Consider the following 19,514-nt stretch of genomic DNA (forward strand, 5'->3'; position numbering starts at 1 on the left):
CACATCATAACTGGATGTGTACATTTGATGGTGCTCTCACATAAAAAGTTAAAAGCAAAAGCCAAGTTGTAGCTTAGAGTTTACTCAGCATCTCTGATGTTTTAGCTTGCTTTAGCTCCTGGGTTCTGTTTCAGTGTGCTTTCACACCTACAGTTTATTTAATCTGGTTTGAATCAGTGCATGTTCTGGACGAGTGGATAACAATGATAATTTTACTCCAAACATCCAGCCAATATTTCAGGCAAAACCATACATAGCAGGCTAGTTGCTACAGTTTCTGTACTCTGTAGTCAACCACAAAGTATACAAGGCTACTGGAAGACGTTTAGCTTGAGTCAGTCAAGGTTAGCATAAACTAACTAAGCAAAAAGACCCTATGCAATGATGCAGATGTGGACGTCGGCCTTTCCTAAAATTTGTTTTTACCCCAAAGTGGCCCAAAAAACCCAAAACCAATTAATGCACCTTTAACCTCCTAAGACCCGAACTCTTTCACGACATGCATTTTTAATTTCTCTTTGATATTTTTTTTAACCTTATTTTTGTTTTTAAGAAAAATAAGAGCCACATATGAGGATTTGTTTAAAATTTTGATAGAACAGTAGCAGTATAATGTCCTCGTAAGTGGATATCAGGCCCATGTAGAGCAAAATTGAGTATTTTAGTCTAAATAACCCAAATTGTGATGTCCACATATGTGGATACAGGGTCCGAGGAGGTTAAAATAAGCTGCAGATCAGGCTGTCACTCACAACTCATGAGTATAGAACATCCTATTACACATACAGCTGTGTGTGATGATAGTAATACTGTGCGAGTGAGTTTCCTGCTCACTGCTGACTCTGCGTTAATGCTCATTCTGAGGATCCTAATACAGGAAGTGAGGATTAAGTGAAAACGGCACACACTCTTTTTCTGTATCCATCCCTGGAGATTTCTTTCTGATGGTGAGAACGGAGCTTACATAACAAACAACAACACACGCATGTATGTCTGGGATCTAGGGAACCAGTGGACGAGTATGAGAATGTTCTGGAAAAGAAGAAAGCCTCCAGGAACCTGAGACGGGCCAGAAACTGTTAAAGGAGCAGTTCATCTTAGACACCCATCTGTAACTTTCATACATTTAGCTTTGAAATAAACATCTACTTAATCTTTTAGCTTTGGAGACCTGGACTGTCTTTTACTGTTACCATGTGCAAGTGTCCAGGTATGTGGAGGTTAAAAAAAAAAAAGGAAACGCTCCTCTGAAGTTTCATCTGTGCCTGTCATTTACAACCCTGGTCCACAAAAGTTGACATGTTGTATACAGTGAGTACATCAGCAAGGCAAAATATCAAATGTTGAGACAATACAATACACTTCCTTTAAATTTAATGCAAGGATGTTTCAAAAAACGTTGAGGGCAGAGGGACGTTTACCATTGTGTTGCATGACCTCCTTTTGCTTGATATGAGGTTTCAACAGTTCAGGGCGTTCTTTGTTGCATTTTTCCACTTCGCAATGCTCCAAATGTTTTCAGTTCATCCGTTGTGACCTTCAGAATGTAGTTTGTATCATCTTACAAAATTAAGCAAGGAAATACTTGAAAAACACCGCCAGATATGTAGCACATATCATAACATTTCCCCCATTTTCACAGGCTTAAAAGTAATTGATACAGTTTGAGGGCCATGTGAGGCCTGTCCCCTTCTTATTTAATGTCAGAATGAAGCAGACATAATATTTGAATTTGATTCAAAGGTTTTCAATCTAATTTCAAATGGGGCCCAAAGAGCTATCAGTGCAAGTGAAGGCAGGTTATCGTTAAGCTGAAAAACCAACCTATCAGAGACAGCAAAAAATTTAGGAGTGGCCAAAACAACAATCGTGAAATAAAGGAACTGATCAGCTCAGCAACACTAAAAAGACCTGAAAGATCTCAGGAGAAAAATAGCTGATGATCCGAGACAAACCTCATAAAATACATCTGCCAAACACGGTGGAGGAAATGTTATAGCATGGACGTGTATGGCTGTGAGTGGAACCAGATCACTAGTATTTATCGCCCATAGAGCAGCTATTCTCTCCTCAAATTCAGATTCAATGCTGGAAAACTTCATTTCCAAAATGAATGAATGAGCTAAAGCATAACATCGCAGAATATTTTCATCCAAATATTTAAAATAATTATGAAATTTGAAATTCTGTTTGTCCAATCACTTCGGAGTCTCTAGAAATGGGGGACCATGTATAAAAACGCTCGCAATTTCCAAACAGTTCAAGCAAAATTTGTGTTAAACCCTTCACTGGTCTAAAATCCGCTAAAAACTATAGACTTTCTATATTCATCCAATAAACTACAGCTCTAAGTGTACCGTCATGGATGCTGACTTTTGAACAAAGGGCTGATAACAGGCTCAATAGTCCATCTTTTCTTTATTTTAAAAACCCACCATCCATGATTTGAAAAAGACTTTCACACACACACACACACACACACACAAGTACAGCTAGCAGTGCCGCATGAGGGAACAGAACCGCATGGCTGGATTATGTCGAAAAAATATCATTAAACTGTTTGCCTATGCAGGATTTCATGGTCTGATAAATAATAAGCTTCAGCCGCTCTCAAATACTCTATAATGATTTCTTCACATTCTAATCTCTAATAATCATGTTGCTGATCCACTGACAGTTAATGCAGCTAATTGTGGGATGTTAATTCAGGTCTTTCCAAGTAATGTATGACTTTTTTCATTTGTTTTGTGGCAACATTTAAATTGAGAATGCACATCACTTTCTAATTCTATCGTTTTTTTTTTGCACCAGTTCAAGGCAAATACAAGCTTTTCTTTCCATTTGTATGTTGTTTTTGTATGTTACTAAAATTGTCAACGTTTCTCATTACATCGGTTTGATCTGCAGAATAATATCAGTCAGTAATAACAGTCAAAAGCTGTGACTTCTTTGTGAACTCTTAACACCTGAGAGCGTAAGCCTGGAAGAGTTGCATGATTTGTAGAGAGTCAACAGGTCTTCTGTTGACTCTCAGTCAGGGTGATGTCATGTTCACTTCTTCGCATTCATCTGAAGCGTTCAACACGTCTGATTGTGACGATTAAACTGAAATCATACTGAACTTGAGAGACTGCTGTCAGTACATTTGTGCTCTCCATTTCCACAATGAAGGCAGTGCAAGTGTCCAGCCAAGGTTCGCTGGGCTCTGATGTGTGTAATAAACAAACATTGATAAGAGAGCCACTGCAGACCTTTGGATAGTGTGTGAGAGCATTGCTAGAGTTTGTAGCAATGGACTCAATATAAAAAGCATTAGAGCAATGTAGACCGTGCTTGTGGCTGAAGAGGCACAGCTGCTCAGTCAAGACAGCTGGAGATTTCAGCGAAACAGGAAGAAGCCACTTGAAGTTGTTTGTCATATGAAATTCAATGGAAGCCAGCGGGGCCGAAATTAAATATGAGAAATAGGACTGCGCCTTTCCAAACAACACAAGTCAAGAGACAAGGTCAAAGGATTTTTATCATTAATAAATACAAAGAGGTTTTCTTTCCTGTGATATTCCCGGGACAAGTTAAGGTGCAATTATTTCTTTGCACACATAAAAGCTCACAACAATCAGCAACAACATTAAAACAAGAGCGAGTTGAATAACAATCAATCACGCCTTTATAACTTTTTTAAATATCCTGCTTGGAAACAGCGGTGTATGGCATTTATGCAGATGCTCCTTTGATTCGGATCAACTAAACAGTGTCGCAGAGCAAGCATACCCTCTTTCGTGGAAATGGTACTCCCCCAGAAAGCTATCACACCAAACCACACCATAACCCTGCTGAGGGTTGACCCGAGGACCACAGCAAAGAGCCAAAGGTGATGACTTTTATCTGCCCACCACAACTTTGGCTTTGACTCGGTTGAGTCAAGGAGCTTCAGTTTGCGTGCCATCAAACATCTTGTGACTCATATAGTTATTACTGGGAGCTAACAAGAAAATGCGGTCGTGACCCTGAGATATGCAGACAGAAATAATATATGTACACGAGCAGCCACACCCACTCTTGGTGTCCATAATGACCTGCATTAGTGTTTTAGAAAATAAACATCCAGGCCTGGGACCTTTGGTAAACTAAATGTCAGGATTTCTATTTGTTGGTGATAGAGATTACTTCATTGGCTACTGTCTGCAGCTCACACTCACAATATTAACCTTTCACACCACAACGCTCTATGTAGAAAAATCCAACAGCTGTTGAGATTAACTTTTGTTAAATTTAGTTAATTCTGCAACACACACACACACACACACACACACACACACACACACACACACACACACACACACACACACACACACACACAAAGAACAACCTTGAATGACAAGAAGAACATTGAGTCCTGCAACAGATGGCATGGCTCTCACAGAGCCCTGATCAACATCACAGAGTCAGACTGAGATCACATGATGAGACACCAGGCGCCGACATGGACTCAATTCAAAGTGTGGCATTATTCTGCAAAATGCCAAAGCCTGCATTGGCATACTGATGAGTCGGGATCAATTTAAACCAGTAATCTAAATTCCAAAGAAGTTAGGGCGCTGTATAAAATGTTTAAAAAGAAAACAAACCCAGAATGCAATGATTTGCAAACCAGATTTTACTCACAGAAGAACATAAAAACATTCAAATATTTAAAATGAGATGCACCATTTTAAGAGGAAAAATTTTGGCTCAGTTTGTATTTTGTGGCAGCAACAAATTAAAAATAAATAAATAAATAAAAGCAGGCCATGTTTACCACTGTGTAACATCTCTTCTTCTTTTAACAGCAGTCTACAAACTACAAACTGAAGAGAACAGCTGCTGGACTTTCAGAGAAAGAGTGTTGTCCCATTTTTGTCTGCTATCTAGCTGCTTAACAGTCCTGGGTCTTCTTTGTCATATTTTTTAATTTAGTGATGTTCCAAATGTTAATGCTAAACTGCCCTGCCTGCAATACAGACCTTTTCACCAAAGAGTTAAGGTCAGTGATCCTAACACTGGTTTTCAGCTTTGTCCCTTACACACAGGGATTTCTCCAATTTCTCCAAATGTGTAGGTGATATCATGCTCTGTAGATGAGTCTCTGCAATTTGACTTTTGGGACAATTATTCTGAAATTGCAGCACAGTTTGTAGATGCAGTTTTTTTTTGCAGACTGGTGAACCTCTGCACAGCTTTGCTTCTGAGAAACTACCTCTCTAAGATGCTCTTACAGTCCCAGTTACTTTTCCAGCCTTTCGTTGCCTTCTCCCAACTTTTGAGACGTATCGCTGCCATCAAATTCAAACTAAGCCAATATTTTTAATTAAATACTGAAATGTGTCAGTTTAAACATCTTATATATTTTCTATGTACTAAAATAGGGGCTTTGGAAATGCAAATCAGTGCATTCTGTTTATATTTACATTTACACAGCATCCAAACAGTTTTGGACCTGGGTTTATATTTGGCTTTTATGCAGTTGAGACAGTTGTTCATTTATCATAGTTGACACCACAAATCCGCATCTTATGTTAGCCGTTGACAAGGGTATGGCTGGTTGTGTGAAGTGATCGTGACAACAACTTACTTGCAGGTAAAAAAAAAACAAAAACAAAACTAAAACTAAAAAGACAAGACCAAAAAAGAAAACAAGGCAGAGCTCGATCGGCCGTATGAAAATATAAATCTGTTGCCTTCAACGAGCACAACAGCAACAAAGAACAGCAAACAAGAAGAAGTGAGACTTTATCATCAATAAACTGGAGCAACTAAAAAGTAGAAAAGTGACCAAAGACTCAGTTAAAGTATTCTAGAGCTGAACTAATTTCACCTCTGAAGTGATTCATCTTCAGACACACACACACACACACACACACACACACACACACACACACACACACACACACACACAGCTGACTGTCTTCTTCTTGACAGTTTAACAGTGTAAGTGCAGTAAAAAAAAAAAAAAGAAATGCTTTGCCAGATCCTGTGTGTGTGCGTGTGTCTGTTCGGTAGTGAGCCAGTACCTTCATGCAAAAACGCATTTGAAAACAAAAAGAGGCCAGGATGTTAGCGGAGCAGGTCTGTGTGCACGTGTGCGTGCGTGCGAGTGTGTGTGAGTTTGGGACAAACAGACCTTTGTCTTTGCTGGCAGTGTTGTCCAGGCAGTTGGCAGAACAGCTAAAAAAGCTGAAGGACCCCACAAAACACCACAATAATACTGGGAACAGGACACACACAGTCACCGAGCTTCACTTCCTCTGCCTACAGTTTCAGGACGTGAACCTCTGAGCTTCTCATCACTATCATGGTTAACCCTCCACCTGCAGCACTGAGGCTGTAGAAAGTAAACCCAAACACCAGAAGAGATGCAGCAGCGTTAAAAGCATGGAGGTACATACTTGTCAGGGCGTAGTTGGGGTTCTCCACCTCCATCCGCTGCAGCTGAGCTGCCAGGTAGACCTGTATATGTAACACAGGAAATAATGCCATTACAAACATTATCTGTGACTGATGGTAATACGGCAGCAGGTTTTCCCCTGCTGATAATGTTTACTTAATATAGAGGTAACTAAGAGTCACTGTGGGAATTTTTTTCCCTTTATGTTTGCATTCTGTCTGATCAATAGAGAAAGGCAGAGCTTCACTGTAACAACAGTATGAGTCACTGCACCTCGAGCTGTGGGCGCAGGTCTGTACCAATACACCTGGAAAAGTAACTAGAGGAGCTGGTTCACCAGCCCTCTCCCCGAGCACCACCAGGGCTGATCAAGACAGGCCATAACTCTGCTTAGCTATGGCTGTGCTTTGGTTGTAAAGTCTATGGCTGTGATACATTATCTTGTAATTTGGGGAAGACAAATTGCTTTGATTTGTTGCAAGTGTGCGGTAAATGTAATTTAAGCTACTCCTTAGTAAGCATCTCCGTCACTGTATCGAAGCAACACAAGTGAAATAGAGTAGAGCTTAGTTACGTGCATAACTTAAACCTCAAACGCAGCTGAAGTTTTAGCAGTAAGCAAGTCTGTAGCCACTACTTTGCCGCTCTCATTGACCACATACTGCCTTAGATTATGCTTGAAAAGAAGGACCGAGCATTGTGAGGTCTCACATTTGCCAACACACAACTTTGTGGACCACAGGAAATCCAATAATGATTCCTTGGGAATGTAAGACTTTCAGCGAGGGAATGCCAACGGGTTTTAAAAAAATTATTTTACACTCAACATCTATACAAGCCACAATTCTGCACAGTGTGAAGATCCTTGGTTCCTTGGTTCAGCGTTCCTCATTAGCACGCACATGGTAACACTGTAGATCAAGTTTTGCACACTAGTATCATGGCTGAACATCTTGTTCTGGTTTTTAGAAACCCCAATAAGAAAAAGCTTACTGCTATTTGGAGAGCTCCAATAAAAACTGGCCTACTGCTAAAAGCCAGAAATAGTATTATGCTCATGCCTACAGAGGTATTAATGATAAAATAAAAAGATAAAACATACCAAAGATATAAAAAAATATGAATAGGAATCTTTTTTTAAAAAAAAGCCAACGATAACAGTTTGACAGGGATTAAATTGTATTTTTGCACCAAGAAGGTGATTCAAGGAGATATTAGACAAAAACTTGGAATATCTCAAAATGGTCATCTTAAAAAAAAAGAGATAACGGGGCAAGAAGAAGTGGCAGAGCTAAAAACTATGTACAGCAGATGAACTGTAGCTGAAAGTCACGTCTTTAAGAAATAAAAAAACTCCAGCAGAGAGAGCGATGCATGATGATTTCCAATTTCAATAAAACACTGCACCGATTTCCCATTTTCCTGGCAAAATGTAAAGAAACGAAGGGTGGCTCAAAACATTTGCACAATACTATGTGTCAAAAAACTTTACGTCCCTGAATATGGCTAGTGTATGACTTAAAAAAAAAAAAAAAAAAAAAACCCTGAAAAATGTGAATGCTTAACGTTTTCTAATAAACCGCAAAAATATAAAGTAATCATGCAAATAAAGAAGATTTCATTGTTTTTGGAAGTATCTGGTCACGAGAGTATTAAAAAAACATTTAAATTTGGAGCAAAATAAATTTAATTCACGTTAAAGTTATTAAAAATCGTCCTGCATGAGTGAGTGTCAGAAGAATTTGCACCAGACCATCAAGTAGACTGTGAAACATTTCACTGAGTAAGTTGAAAGTTGGATCTGCTTGTGCCATTAAATGCAAAGTCAAGGATCACTGAAGTGACTTGGACGTATCCTCTGTGCTCCTGGTTCTGTGAAAGTGTTTGCAATGTACGGCCAGCGACCTTCTGATCATTCACAAGTGTGCATTATAAAAGTGCTAAACAAACTACAACGATGAACTTAAAAAAAAATCAAAACAAAAACAAATCCATTTCTTTTGCTCTGTCTGTACCTTGATGTCGATGCCTCGCGCCGAGGAGCTGCTGTTGAAGAACCTGGAGGGAATCTTTGAGGACAGGTCGGGTTCTTCTCGACCAAAGCCAAGGTTTAACAGGATTTCCTCAGGATCCTCCTCGTATAGGTCCAGCAGTTCTGACACACTGCGGAGAGACACACGTTAGAGAGAAAGTTCAGAATTAGTCTGAACTTTCTCTCTAACTGCAGAGTGACGACTGCAAATCTGAACCGCTATGAAAACACACAGCCAGCAAGCAGAGTCCTGCTCTTCAACCATTTTACTGAGACCTGAATCCTGACTAGCAGCAGAAGACTAATCCATCCCACATTTTCACCTCAGGTTTTGCCAACACAACAAGTTGCTATTTGCGTAGAGCAGACAGTGTAAAGTAGTTATGCAAAATAGTGTATTTTATATTGTATTTGGGTGATTCTAACACAGTGATACCTGCATTTAGATGAGGCTGCTGTGGTTTCTTTTTCTACCCGCTGATAACTCAGCGAGATAATCGTCTGCACTGTAAGGTGATGATGCTACTCATCTTCATAATACAGTTTCTATTTTTATGTACTTGTGAAATCGTGAGAAGCCACTATACATCATTTACCACATTTAACACCAGCTAATAACGTCAGCCGCCAGACACGCCTGCTGCTCCGACCTCATCGCCTTATCCTGTCCACTCACCACAACCACAATCATCCTGATAATTTACCCACCACATGTGTTTATAGGTAAAGGATGTGGACAGTAGATATTTCTGATAGAGCAGTGACACTGCAAGCCATTATTACTCCAACCAAAAACAATTAACCTACATTTATTTCAACACTAGAGGTTCCTGATTCTTTACTTTGGCTCACAACTTTTAAAAAGAATTAAATTTAAGTGTCTGCTCATGGCTAGTGCCCAATCAGAATTACCCTGATGGGTCTGGGAGGAGGAGTTGGCCGTCCGATTGGGGTCTGGAATGTGGGGCCTCCCTGCTGCTGCCGAGCCGGGGCAGTCTGCTTCTCCCCACCCCAGGGAAAAGGGTAACACCACCTGGGTCTGGGTGCAGTTCCCCCTCCAGGGGCAAGGGTACCTAGACCCAGGGCTTAGAGTACGCTTGGGGAGTGTGATTGTGTGTACAGCGTCTCTTTATGTCTGTCTCCACGTTGGTTGCGTGTTGAGTAATTGCATATGAGAGCATGAGGGTGGGAATGGATGTTTGTATCTGTGTGTGCCTGTATGTCTGTGTCTATATGTCAGGTTGGGTATCAGACGCCACCTCTCTGGGGACATCTCAGGCCCTCCAAGGTTTGGAGGTCTATCTCCCCCCACCACCACTTCCCCTGCCAGTGGCGGACTCCCTCAGACATCGGTGCGTTGGTGGTTCTTTGTGTCTGGGGATGGGCGTCCAGGTACACACCGGCTCACTCCTTGGCGGCCACTTATCGGGGCCTGGAGCCTGGGGCTCGCTCGGGCCACTTTGGGGGTGGGGTGCCCTCGGCCTGGGGCTCGGTCACTCAGGCACGGCTGGCTGCCGGCGGAGCTCACGGGCGCGTCACTGCAACTCCCCCTGGCTTCTGCTCCACGGCTGCTGAGTGAGCCCTCATCTGGGACTCTCCTCAGCTCTTTCCGGGACAGTGGCGCAGCTGCCCCTCTGTTGGTCTTCCTTGGTCTCTTGTGTTCTGGGGGCCTCTGGATGTCTGGAGTTTCGATCTAGGGAATCTCCTAACTACTGCTCGACATCCAAGGAATTTAAAATAAGATGGTTTTTGGACAAAAACTCTTGCACTCCTCTTGAATAGATAACACTTCCTCTTAGAAATACACCCTGACTTTGACCTTTATGGACAGTAATTTTGTTTGGCTACAAATGAAAAACCTGAAGTACCAGACTGTTTCTTAAAGTTCACCATCGGGACACTTCTTCTGAGAAACTAGTTTGAGAAATGCTGTCACTTCATTACTTGGCAGACGATTGGATGAACCATCCGTTTATCACCATCTACCATGGGCAAACTTCAACTAATCAGGTCATCAATTCACAGGATGCCGAGCGTGCAAAAGAGGACATGCTACCATATAGTTACAGCATGCAGCTGCCTATGTACTTAGAATATTACAAGATTTATTTACATTTAATTTATTTATTACTGCACTTAGGTGGTAATAAATAAATAAATTCATTGGCATGTGATTGGATGAAGCATCTGGCTAAAATAAATGCATAACTGCAGTCGCACTGGCTAGGTGCTTATTGGTCAGACTTACGTTTAACTAACAGCACAACTTAAAACCTTGCAATGCAGATACTCTACTGATTAAAATCTTCAACTCCCTTGCAAGGTAAACTAAAGAGTTCTCTGGTTTGAGATTTAATATCAGCATCTCTGAGAGTTACTTTCTGCAGATCCCTGCACAAATCTGAGTGAGAAGTGAGCAAATGAACTGACCTGGACACGGTGCTGCTTTTCCCAGATCCTGTGGAGTTCATACTCTTTCCTTTCTCTTTATATTGGCTCCTTTTCTGATCCGCCGCAAGATCAAAACTGCATATGAAGCATTAACATACAGAGAGGCATTAAATCACGCACGTGCATGTGAGAGAAGGGAGAATCTAAAGCTGTTTTTAAACATGAACTCTGGAAAACATCAGGAGAATCAAATCAAATCAAATCAAATGATTCACCACATCTGCTGCTTTACATGTTTCACATGTGTTCTCAACACTTGAAATAAACTGGTTTATGCAAGCTGCATGAGTCAAGCATGCAGGAGGCAGGGCACAGGACCACTGCTGCTTACTGTGAATTCATAGTAAGCATTCAATTACTTACTCTTTTCCTCACATGGGTGAAATTATGCATTTCATGACTCTGACAGAGCTGGATGAGACATCAAATGGCCTTTCTCGTGCCAACTCTTTAGTACAGAGTCCATCTACGTCAGGTAATGTCTAGAAAAGCTTCAGGCTTAATGCACCAACCAGCTGCCACTTTATTTACTGAATGTAGAGAGTAAAACAAATGAACTCACCAGGCTTTGGTTTGAGGATAGTTGGCTGCAAAAGAAGAACATGAAAATATTAAGTATACATCCAAATACAGAATGCTGAGCAGCATTACTGTGTCACTGCTCTGTGCCTTTAATCAATAATCTATCAGAAACTTTCCCCCTGACCAAATCAACATAACGAAAAACACAGAACAGGACAAAAAGGAAACCATAAAGTCCCAATAAATCAGCTATATAAACAAGTTTTGACTTGACCACAATCCCAGGGGACTAGAGGTTGGACAAAACTAGCCTTAAAAATGAAGAGAAAAAAAAAGAAAAAGAAAAAAGGAGTCAGGATGTGAAAGTCATAAATAAAATGAAAACACTGCATTAAAAATGGCAACAACCAAACAACAGCACATTAAAACGCACCATCAGAACATTTAAGAAACAAAACAAAACAAAAAAAGCATGACATGAGTGCACTTAAACCAAACAGCAAACCAGGGGAATATATGTGGATCTTTCAAAAGGATGAAGTATTGTCAACAACAGGGCGGTACTTAATGTGGGTGGCTGATTTTTTTTTTTTCCTGGAGTCTGGCAGCAGCAAGTGGGAAATATTTTGGTTTTAAAGGCGAGAGTAGGCGACTACGAGGAGTTAACGGGAGGATGATGCAAGTCACCTTGAGGCGGATTATGGCATTAGAAGCCTCTTTAGAGCTGCTCTGCAAAGAACAAACAGCTGCACTGGTTACCAAAGAAATACATGACTGATGTAATATGATCTGGAATTTTACTAAGCCAATACAGGAGTGATGTCTTGTCTTTTCTTTGTAGCAGCTGCATCTTGGACAAATACTAGTCAAGAAGGGGTGTAATGAGACAACTAAGTACAGGGAGCTGTCGAGTAGTCTAGTCAAGAGGTGATAAAACAAATACTGGATGAGTCATTGTGAGATAAAACTGGTTTTAATTAAGCTAAAATTCCTAAGCTGATAAAAGCTATCATTCACAGAGACCGCTAATTTGAAGAAGACATTAAAGAAAAAGATTTTTGTGTTCGTCGTGAGTAGAAGAGGAACCTTTTAAAAGGTTAGTAACTAAGCTGATTTCACTTTTGCCCGAGTTTAGCTGAAATATGTCTTTGAATATGACAACATTTGGACGGTCAAAGAGGTTCTTCAGTGAACAAACTGTTTCCACAGACTTCAGGGGAAGTAAAATTACACTTGGGGGTTGCCATATAAATTGGGGGCATCACGTAAAAAATGGTTTCCTATTGTAACAGAAGATTCCCTCTCTCTGTCCCTCAGACAGAAAGACGACAACTTTAAATTTTAGGCTCTGCAAGAAGACTTTACTCTTTAATGTGACACACAAACCTGAATAGAAAGAAAGCAGGCACTGTACATCCTGACTACAGCAACCACTACAGACAAAAATAAAAAAAACTTTTAGATAGGAGAACAAGTTTTTCTAAGACCTTTTCCAATAGGCCGTTACAACAACGTACAACAGTTATTAAGAAGGTTCAAGATGACATTTTTTTAATGAGATGCACAGCTGAATGCTTGAAACTAAATAATCAAGCAACTATTAATTATAGATTAAAAAGGATAGGAACAGTGAGTGGAACTTCAGTACAGGATACTAGTTCAGTTGGTTGAACTTGCTCGCCATTAGCCTCTCCTTTACAATTCTGTCAACCATTTGCTATAAATCTCCCAGAAAATGTAAAGGCTAAGGTCTTCCTCAAGGTCTTTTTAAAATCACCGAGAAGGACAAAAAATAAAAATCTGTGACCATGTCTTAAGAAACTAACACTAGCCTTAATCTATACCTAGCTACAGCAGAGAATATCTGCCAAGTTTTTATTTCGTAACACTTCAAAATAAAAAACTGCTTTTGCCCAACTTGGTCGGAATCAAACCAGCTGTCCTAAAAACGTTGAAGTTTAATTAATGTGCCGTTTACCACGGTTTGCTTGTACTGAGCGCTGATGTAGGTAAACTTTCATTTTGTCAAGCAACTTTAAAAAAAAACGTCATCACTTGCTGCAGGTCTGACTGCTTTTTTTTTTCCATTTAACAAGAACTTGCTGAGACATGTCGCCGTCTGTGTGAGAGCGTCTTTCTATTCCAGCTCATTTCAGATGAACTTCTTGGAATCAACAATGTTTTTCTTCTCTAACAGACCGCTGGATTAAAGCAGCCAAACGTGACAACAGTGACATCCACACGCTAATTCACCGATTCAGTTCCACACCATTCACCCCGAACTATTTAATTCACTAATTCACTTCTATCCCATTCACCCCTTAGCACTTTAATCCCTTCCTATCCTGTCCTCCTAATGTTAAACAGCATAAGAGCCAATTAGGATCTGTCCATACCTGACATCTGGAAAATCCTCCACAGAGGACATCAGCTACTCCTGTCAAATATCACTCTCAACATAATTAAGGCACATACTGTCAGGATATAACATGAAGCAGACAGAGACACTCAGACTAAAGAATCCTAATGTCACCTCTGTATAAACACAGACAGCTTATACAAAATCAAATGGTGAACACAGGCAGGCTGAGTCCTTGATGCTCAGGAAATGTTTAGTGACGCTAAACTAAATATCCTTAGACATGAAATATTTGATGCAGGTATTTTTAGTCAAATATGCATTTCCCATTTCCCAAATGTTTTATGAATTTGGTAATTTAATCAACCAAATCCTTCAAACTCATGCTAGCGTAACATTTTGAAAGTTTCACATTTGTGAAAGTGAATAGCTGCACAAACAACTGAGATTTTACTTTTAAAGACATGAGCCAATCGGTGGGAGGAGCTTATCAGGTTGGAATGTGTCACAAAAATTATCTTCAAAGAGTTCAGACTCGACCAATCCAAAGTCAGAAAGGCTGTGTGCAAACAAAAGAAAGTGTCATTAGCCTCCACAGGAGTGGTTGACTGATAAAACTCTCTTCCTGTGCAACACAGGGCAACTTCTGAGGGTTTTCAGAGTCCAGCATCAGGAGCGTAATGAAAAAATGCCAGGCATGGCTGGCCTGAGAAAACTAGGCTGCTGCTCTACAAAAACATTGCTGCTTGATGCCTTTGACTAAAGATCACATTAGAAAGCCAGAAGGCTGCAAAAACAATGCTTTGATGAGTGAGAAGAATGAATAGACTGTTTTGGTTTAACTGAGAAGCATTATGGAGAATGTAAAGGATACATGAACTGTTATTTATATAGTGCTTTTTTTACTGTGACTGAGCATGCATATTTTCACCCATTAACACACTCATACCAGCACCTTTTATCGATCACACTTGGGAGCGCTGCACAAAGCAGGGATCAAGCCATGGAGGTGGTAGCATCTGGGCCAGAACAGTTTGTGATCTTTGAACAACAAATTCTGACTTACTCCAGTAATTGCTAAAGAAACTTTTCGAGCTTGGTCCATGACTAGAATCTCAAGACAGGATGGGTCAAGCAGCTTAATAACAATGTAAAAACAAAAGTCATCAAGGGTCCAAAAAGAATAAATATCACATTTCAAAATGACCAGGTCCTAATCCTAAGCTGACAGAAGGGTTGTCGAATAGCCTGAAGTTCAACCCCCACCCTTGATACGCTATATTAGGTCATTTTCCTCAATAAATAAAACAACCAGATTTCACTGAGTGGTACAAATTGTCCTATTTGGACATCAGTGCTCAGAAAACTAAATTGATGGTTGTGGATTTTACAGAGAATTTTACGATTACCTGCCTTCAATGGAAAAAAGATGAGGCTACTGAGTTTGTGCAGCACTATAAGTGATAACAAGCTGACCTTTGAGTTTCAGGTGGAAGCCATGTGTAGAAAAGCTTACCAGCACAAGTGTACTTTTATCACAAGCTTTGAGGTTTCCATGTCAGCAGCACGTTTATGAGAAGGTTTTATTGAATCTGTACTTACATACTCATTTATTAGCTAGCACGGGCCACTGAACCTCAACAGCAAAAGCAGGCTGCAAAGTACTGTCTAATATGGAGAGACAGTCTAATATGTAGGAAAGTAGGACATGCGCGCCTTTATGACCTTCCTCATCTGTACAAAGTTAGGACTCTGAAGAAGACCCAGTCAGTTCTGGTTGATCCTAGCCACCACTTGTCTAAGATGTTCAAGTAGCTTCCATCTGGCCGGATACAGTATATCAACATGCAGGAGAGACTATGCAAACTCGGTTGTTGTCTTTTTTGTATATTTGTTGTGCGCTTTCTGCTGATACAAGGTAAAAACTTGTAGAATTAACCAATTAACACCTATTCAGCGCCAGATTCCCCCAACTGATCTCCAACACACACACACCATACATGACATTTCAACAGAAAGTCATTACAGGCTATTGTTCAGTTGGTAACATATACACTCTGCCGTCCTTACAAGATCACAAATATGATGAACACGCACACTCAGTCATGCGTGCAGCGTGTTCCCACACCTCTGCCACTGTTGACTTTTCCTTCAAGAAGAAACAAGACTGGAATGAAGATGATGAGGTATCACAAGATACTCTGTTGATTTAAGCACCGTTTTGTCAGACCTTCATCCTTCATTTAAAACACATGATCAAAAGACACGTGGGTCAAAATAAATAGTTTTATCTATATTCATTATTATTAAATAAAAAAGAAATGTCAAAAAGTCAACTGCCTTTCTCTTCTATGGGACTCCTTAGGAAGCTCTATGGGATATGCAGTCCTGTGAAAATCAAAGTATTCCCAGGACTATACAGTCCTGTAAAAACACCAAATTACACTCAATGATTAAATAAATTGCTGTGGAAATTTTTTTGGCCGACTCTTCTTCACTGAATTGCTTCGATTAATTGATGTTTGTTGGCATTTCATTTGATTTTGACTGGGCCACTGCAAGACTAGATTTCCTGCTGTGCTTTAGCTTTTCACGCTTTAGCCGTCTCACATTTGACTCTTTAATCCTTTGGTATACAAAGGAGTACAGTTGACTCAATGACTGCAACATGCCCAGATTCTTTGGTTGAAAGTCCAAATCATCACATTTCCACCACCATGCTTGACAGTTAGTATGATATGTTGTGTTTGGTTTACATTTAACATTATAGCCATACATTTCCACTTTGGTCTCATCTGTCCAAAGGACATTGTTCCAGAAGTCTTGTAGTTTGTTAAGATGCAGCTTTCCAAACCTAAACTGTGCTGCTGTGTTCTTTTTAAAGAGAAGAGGCCAAGCCAACTTGTTCCTTCTTAGAAATTTCACAGTCATGATGTCAATTAAGATTTAACATGCCAATAGGTTGCAACACTCTGCTAACACAACCTCTGAATAACTTCTGCTTTTACAGAGGTGCTCACATTTGCTGATGATCAACTAATCGAATGTATCTGAGTAGCAGCACCTGGCTCCTACTTACCTCTTATTTCCTATAGAAGCATAATGGTGCACTTAGTTTTTTCAGAAAGTTTTTTTTTTCAGTTCTCTACAATGCGCTTTGTAATAGTTTGCTGATCGTTATAGGTCATTGTTTATCCTTCTAAAAGTTGGTTTTGGACTACTGAAGTTTGTATCCAAATTTCTCTCATGACCAAGCACAAAATAACTCATACTATGTTGATGACACTACACTTTACCTCCATTTAGTTTCCTTACACAGACTTTCCACTGACAGATCCGTAATGGGAAAAAAACCAAACCTCCCACACACACTAGATAAAACTCTCAATGGACATAGACCGTGTCTATGTATTTGTGGCTTGTACACTACACAATGCAACACATTACATGATGACTGCATGACCCAAAAATTGATTCCATTGAACTAACTGAAAGTGTTGGGATAACTAGAGGGTGTTCAAAATATCAACTATTCACTTCTCAGCTCAGTAGTGATTTAGGAGCGAGATGCAACAAATCTGTTCCTGACTACAACTCATCCAAATCTAAATAACCTGGTGTCCGCTGCCTCTGTGTATGGAGTCACAGAAAACTGAGAACTAAATCCAGTTCATAAAGCCTCTAAAGACAACTATGTCATTCAGCAAAGTACTACAATTCAGAAGCTTTGTTTTTAGGCTTTGGTATCATAGATTTGAGGTGCTTTTGCCTGTCCAAATAATAGTAAACCAGATCAGACCAGAGCAACCCTTAGTGGTAATATGAGTAATTCAACTCAGGATTACGCAATTTCCTAATCAGCAGTAATCCAAGCCAGGGAATCTGGAAGCATATATCGATTTTTCCTGAAGTGACCAATGATAACTTCACATAACATTTTATAAAAGCTTTTGTAATGTTTTTTTTTTCCACAGAAGTCAAAAATGAACCACAGATGTGGTTAGAACAGAATCCAGTTTCCATCAGGTCAGAGTCAAGAACTACAGGGAGATAACAGGAAAAAAAACAACAAAAACAAAAACACAACAACTTTATTTAAACACTCCAGGAAACCAGAAGGATTTTTTCCTGGACCCTTGGCAGGCTAGCCAATGTAGGACTTCATATTATTGAACAGTAACTATGACCATTAGGATTCTGTTTGCATTAGAATTATACAAAATAAATATATTCCTGGCAACAGAAGTTTGACATCAGTCTTGATTAGTTTTCTTAACTTATGGACCATTAAGGTTTTGCGTTGGGGGCAGCTCTGCTATTATCAGCTTTCAAACTCGGGCGGAGAACACGTTACCAAAATGTCAGTGTTTCTATTTTTAATATGCCATTTAAATCAGGATTCAATTACACAATTAGCAGAAAATGGAGGGAAACCGTTAACAATGAGAAGAAATTGTAAATCTTGCGAACTGACCTTCAGCCCCCAGTGAAAGGTCATCTTCAAAGCTGCAGCCGTTCTTCAGAGGCCCTGTTCTCTCACACACACACACACACACACACACACACACACACACACACACACACACACACACACACACACACACACACACACACACACACACACACACACGGCGTGAAATGCCGTCAGTGACAACAGTGCTAAACGAAAACAAATTCAGATTTGATAGTTGTAATGACGCGGCAAATATATTCTGATGCAATAAAGTCTAGAGAGTAGAGGAGCTGTCGCCATCACAAGTTTGACGTTCTCACTGTGCTGCACATAAACAACAAAAATATGGATTACCTCTGCTTGGAGAAGCACTCTGGTCATCTAGAGAGGCTCCAAGGGGAGTTCTGGAAAACAGAGAGATGATGAGTGAAATAAACTGAACACGCACACAAAATCCAACATCAGCCACCAGTTAGGTGTGCTGCGATTAACATGCACTAAAAAGGAAATAAGAAAGTAGCATGATGTATCCACATGCTCTCTCTCTATTGGTAGTCTGTGTGCAGATTTGTACTGTGTGGCTGAAGCCACCTACCCTTAGACTACATCGTAGTAAATTCAAGACAAATCCAAGGTTAAATACCCATCTCACAAATATCCTAGATAACTGATAATAATGCTGTATGCCTTTGTATAGCAAGATATTTCCTAACTTGACCGAGCGAACTGGCTGCTTGTCTGAGGCTGAGTGCCAACTTTAAGATCTCTCAAGTCAGTAGTAGTCAGTAGTCTGGGTAACCCAGACTAACTGGCAGTCAAATAAAGGCCAATATTTCCAGTCTAAGTCAGGTCAAGATACTTATTCTGGTCAATCACATCCTATACCAATTATTCTAGGGTAAATTCTGGTTTTAGAAGCTTTCGCGGTTGTACTGACAAGACTAGTTGCTCCAGGCTAACTGGCTGACAGATTAGGCTAGTTGACAGTAGTACTGAGGTAGCGGGTCTGAGCTGCTGTCTGCAGCAGGATGCTGGAGAGACTGCTGTTACACAACCTGCAGCTTTTATCAATGGCACAAGTTCATGGCACCAAATAAAACACACACACACACACACACACACACACACACACACACACACACGGACAATTGTGTAATAGTGCGCAGTCGCAGTGTTTACTATTCCTCCCACTTGCCAAAATCAGCCATGTTGGCCCCAAGTCCCTACCCTGCGACTGTAGCTATAGTAACCTGCTTGCCATGGTGCCGTGTCA

At 40.2% G+C, this 19,514-nt stretch overlaps 1 protein-coding gene across 5 annotated transcripts in view; it reads right to left on the reverse strand.

Annotated features, from left to right (window-relative positions):
• The window catches only part of itprid2 (ITPR interacting domain containing 2), a 52,178-nt gene that overhangs the window by 17,194 nt on the left and 15,470 nt on the right, over positions 1 to 19,514 (reverse strand). For all 5 annotated transcript variants that reach the window (XM_085383455.1, XM_085383454.1, XM_085383453.1 and 2 more), the window contains exons 5-10: positions 18,596 to 18,645; positions 18,263 to 18,316; positions 11,470 to 11,494; positions 10,887 to 10,982; positions 8,440 to 8,587; positions 6,426 to 6,486 (exon numbers count right to left, since the gene is read on the reverse strand). In XM_085383455.1, the coding sequence (XP_085239581.1) occupies positions 6,426 to 6,486; positions 8,440 to 8,587; positions 10,887 to 10,982; positions 11,470 to 11,494; positions 18,263 to 18,316; positions 18,596 to 18,645 (434 nt within the window). The remainder of the gene's footprint in view (positions 1 to 6,425; positions 6,487 to 8,439; positions 8,588 to 10,886; positions 10,983 to 11,469; positions 11,495 to 18,262; positions 18,317 to 18,595; positions 18,646 to 19,514) is intronic.

The sequence above is a fragment of the Rhamphochromis longiceps genome, linkage group LG16 (genome assembly GCF_057381845.1).
Source record: "Rhamphochromis longiceps isolate RC_006_pf linkage group LG16, R_longiceps_female_GT1.1, whole genome shotgun sequence".
Taxonomy (NCBI): Eukaryota; Metazoa; Chordata; class Actinopteri; order Cichliformes; family Cichlidae; genus Rhamphochromis; species Rhamphochromis longiceps.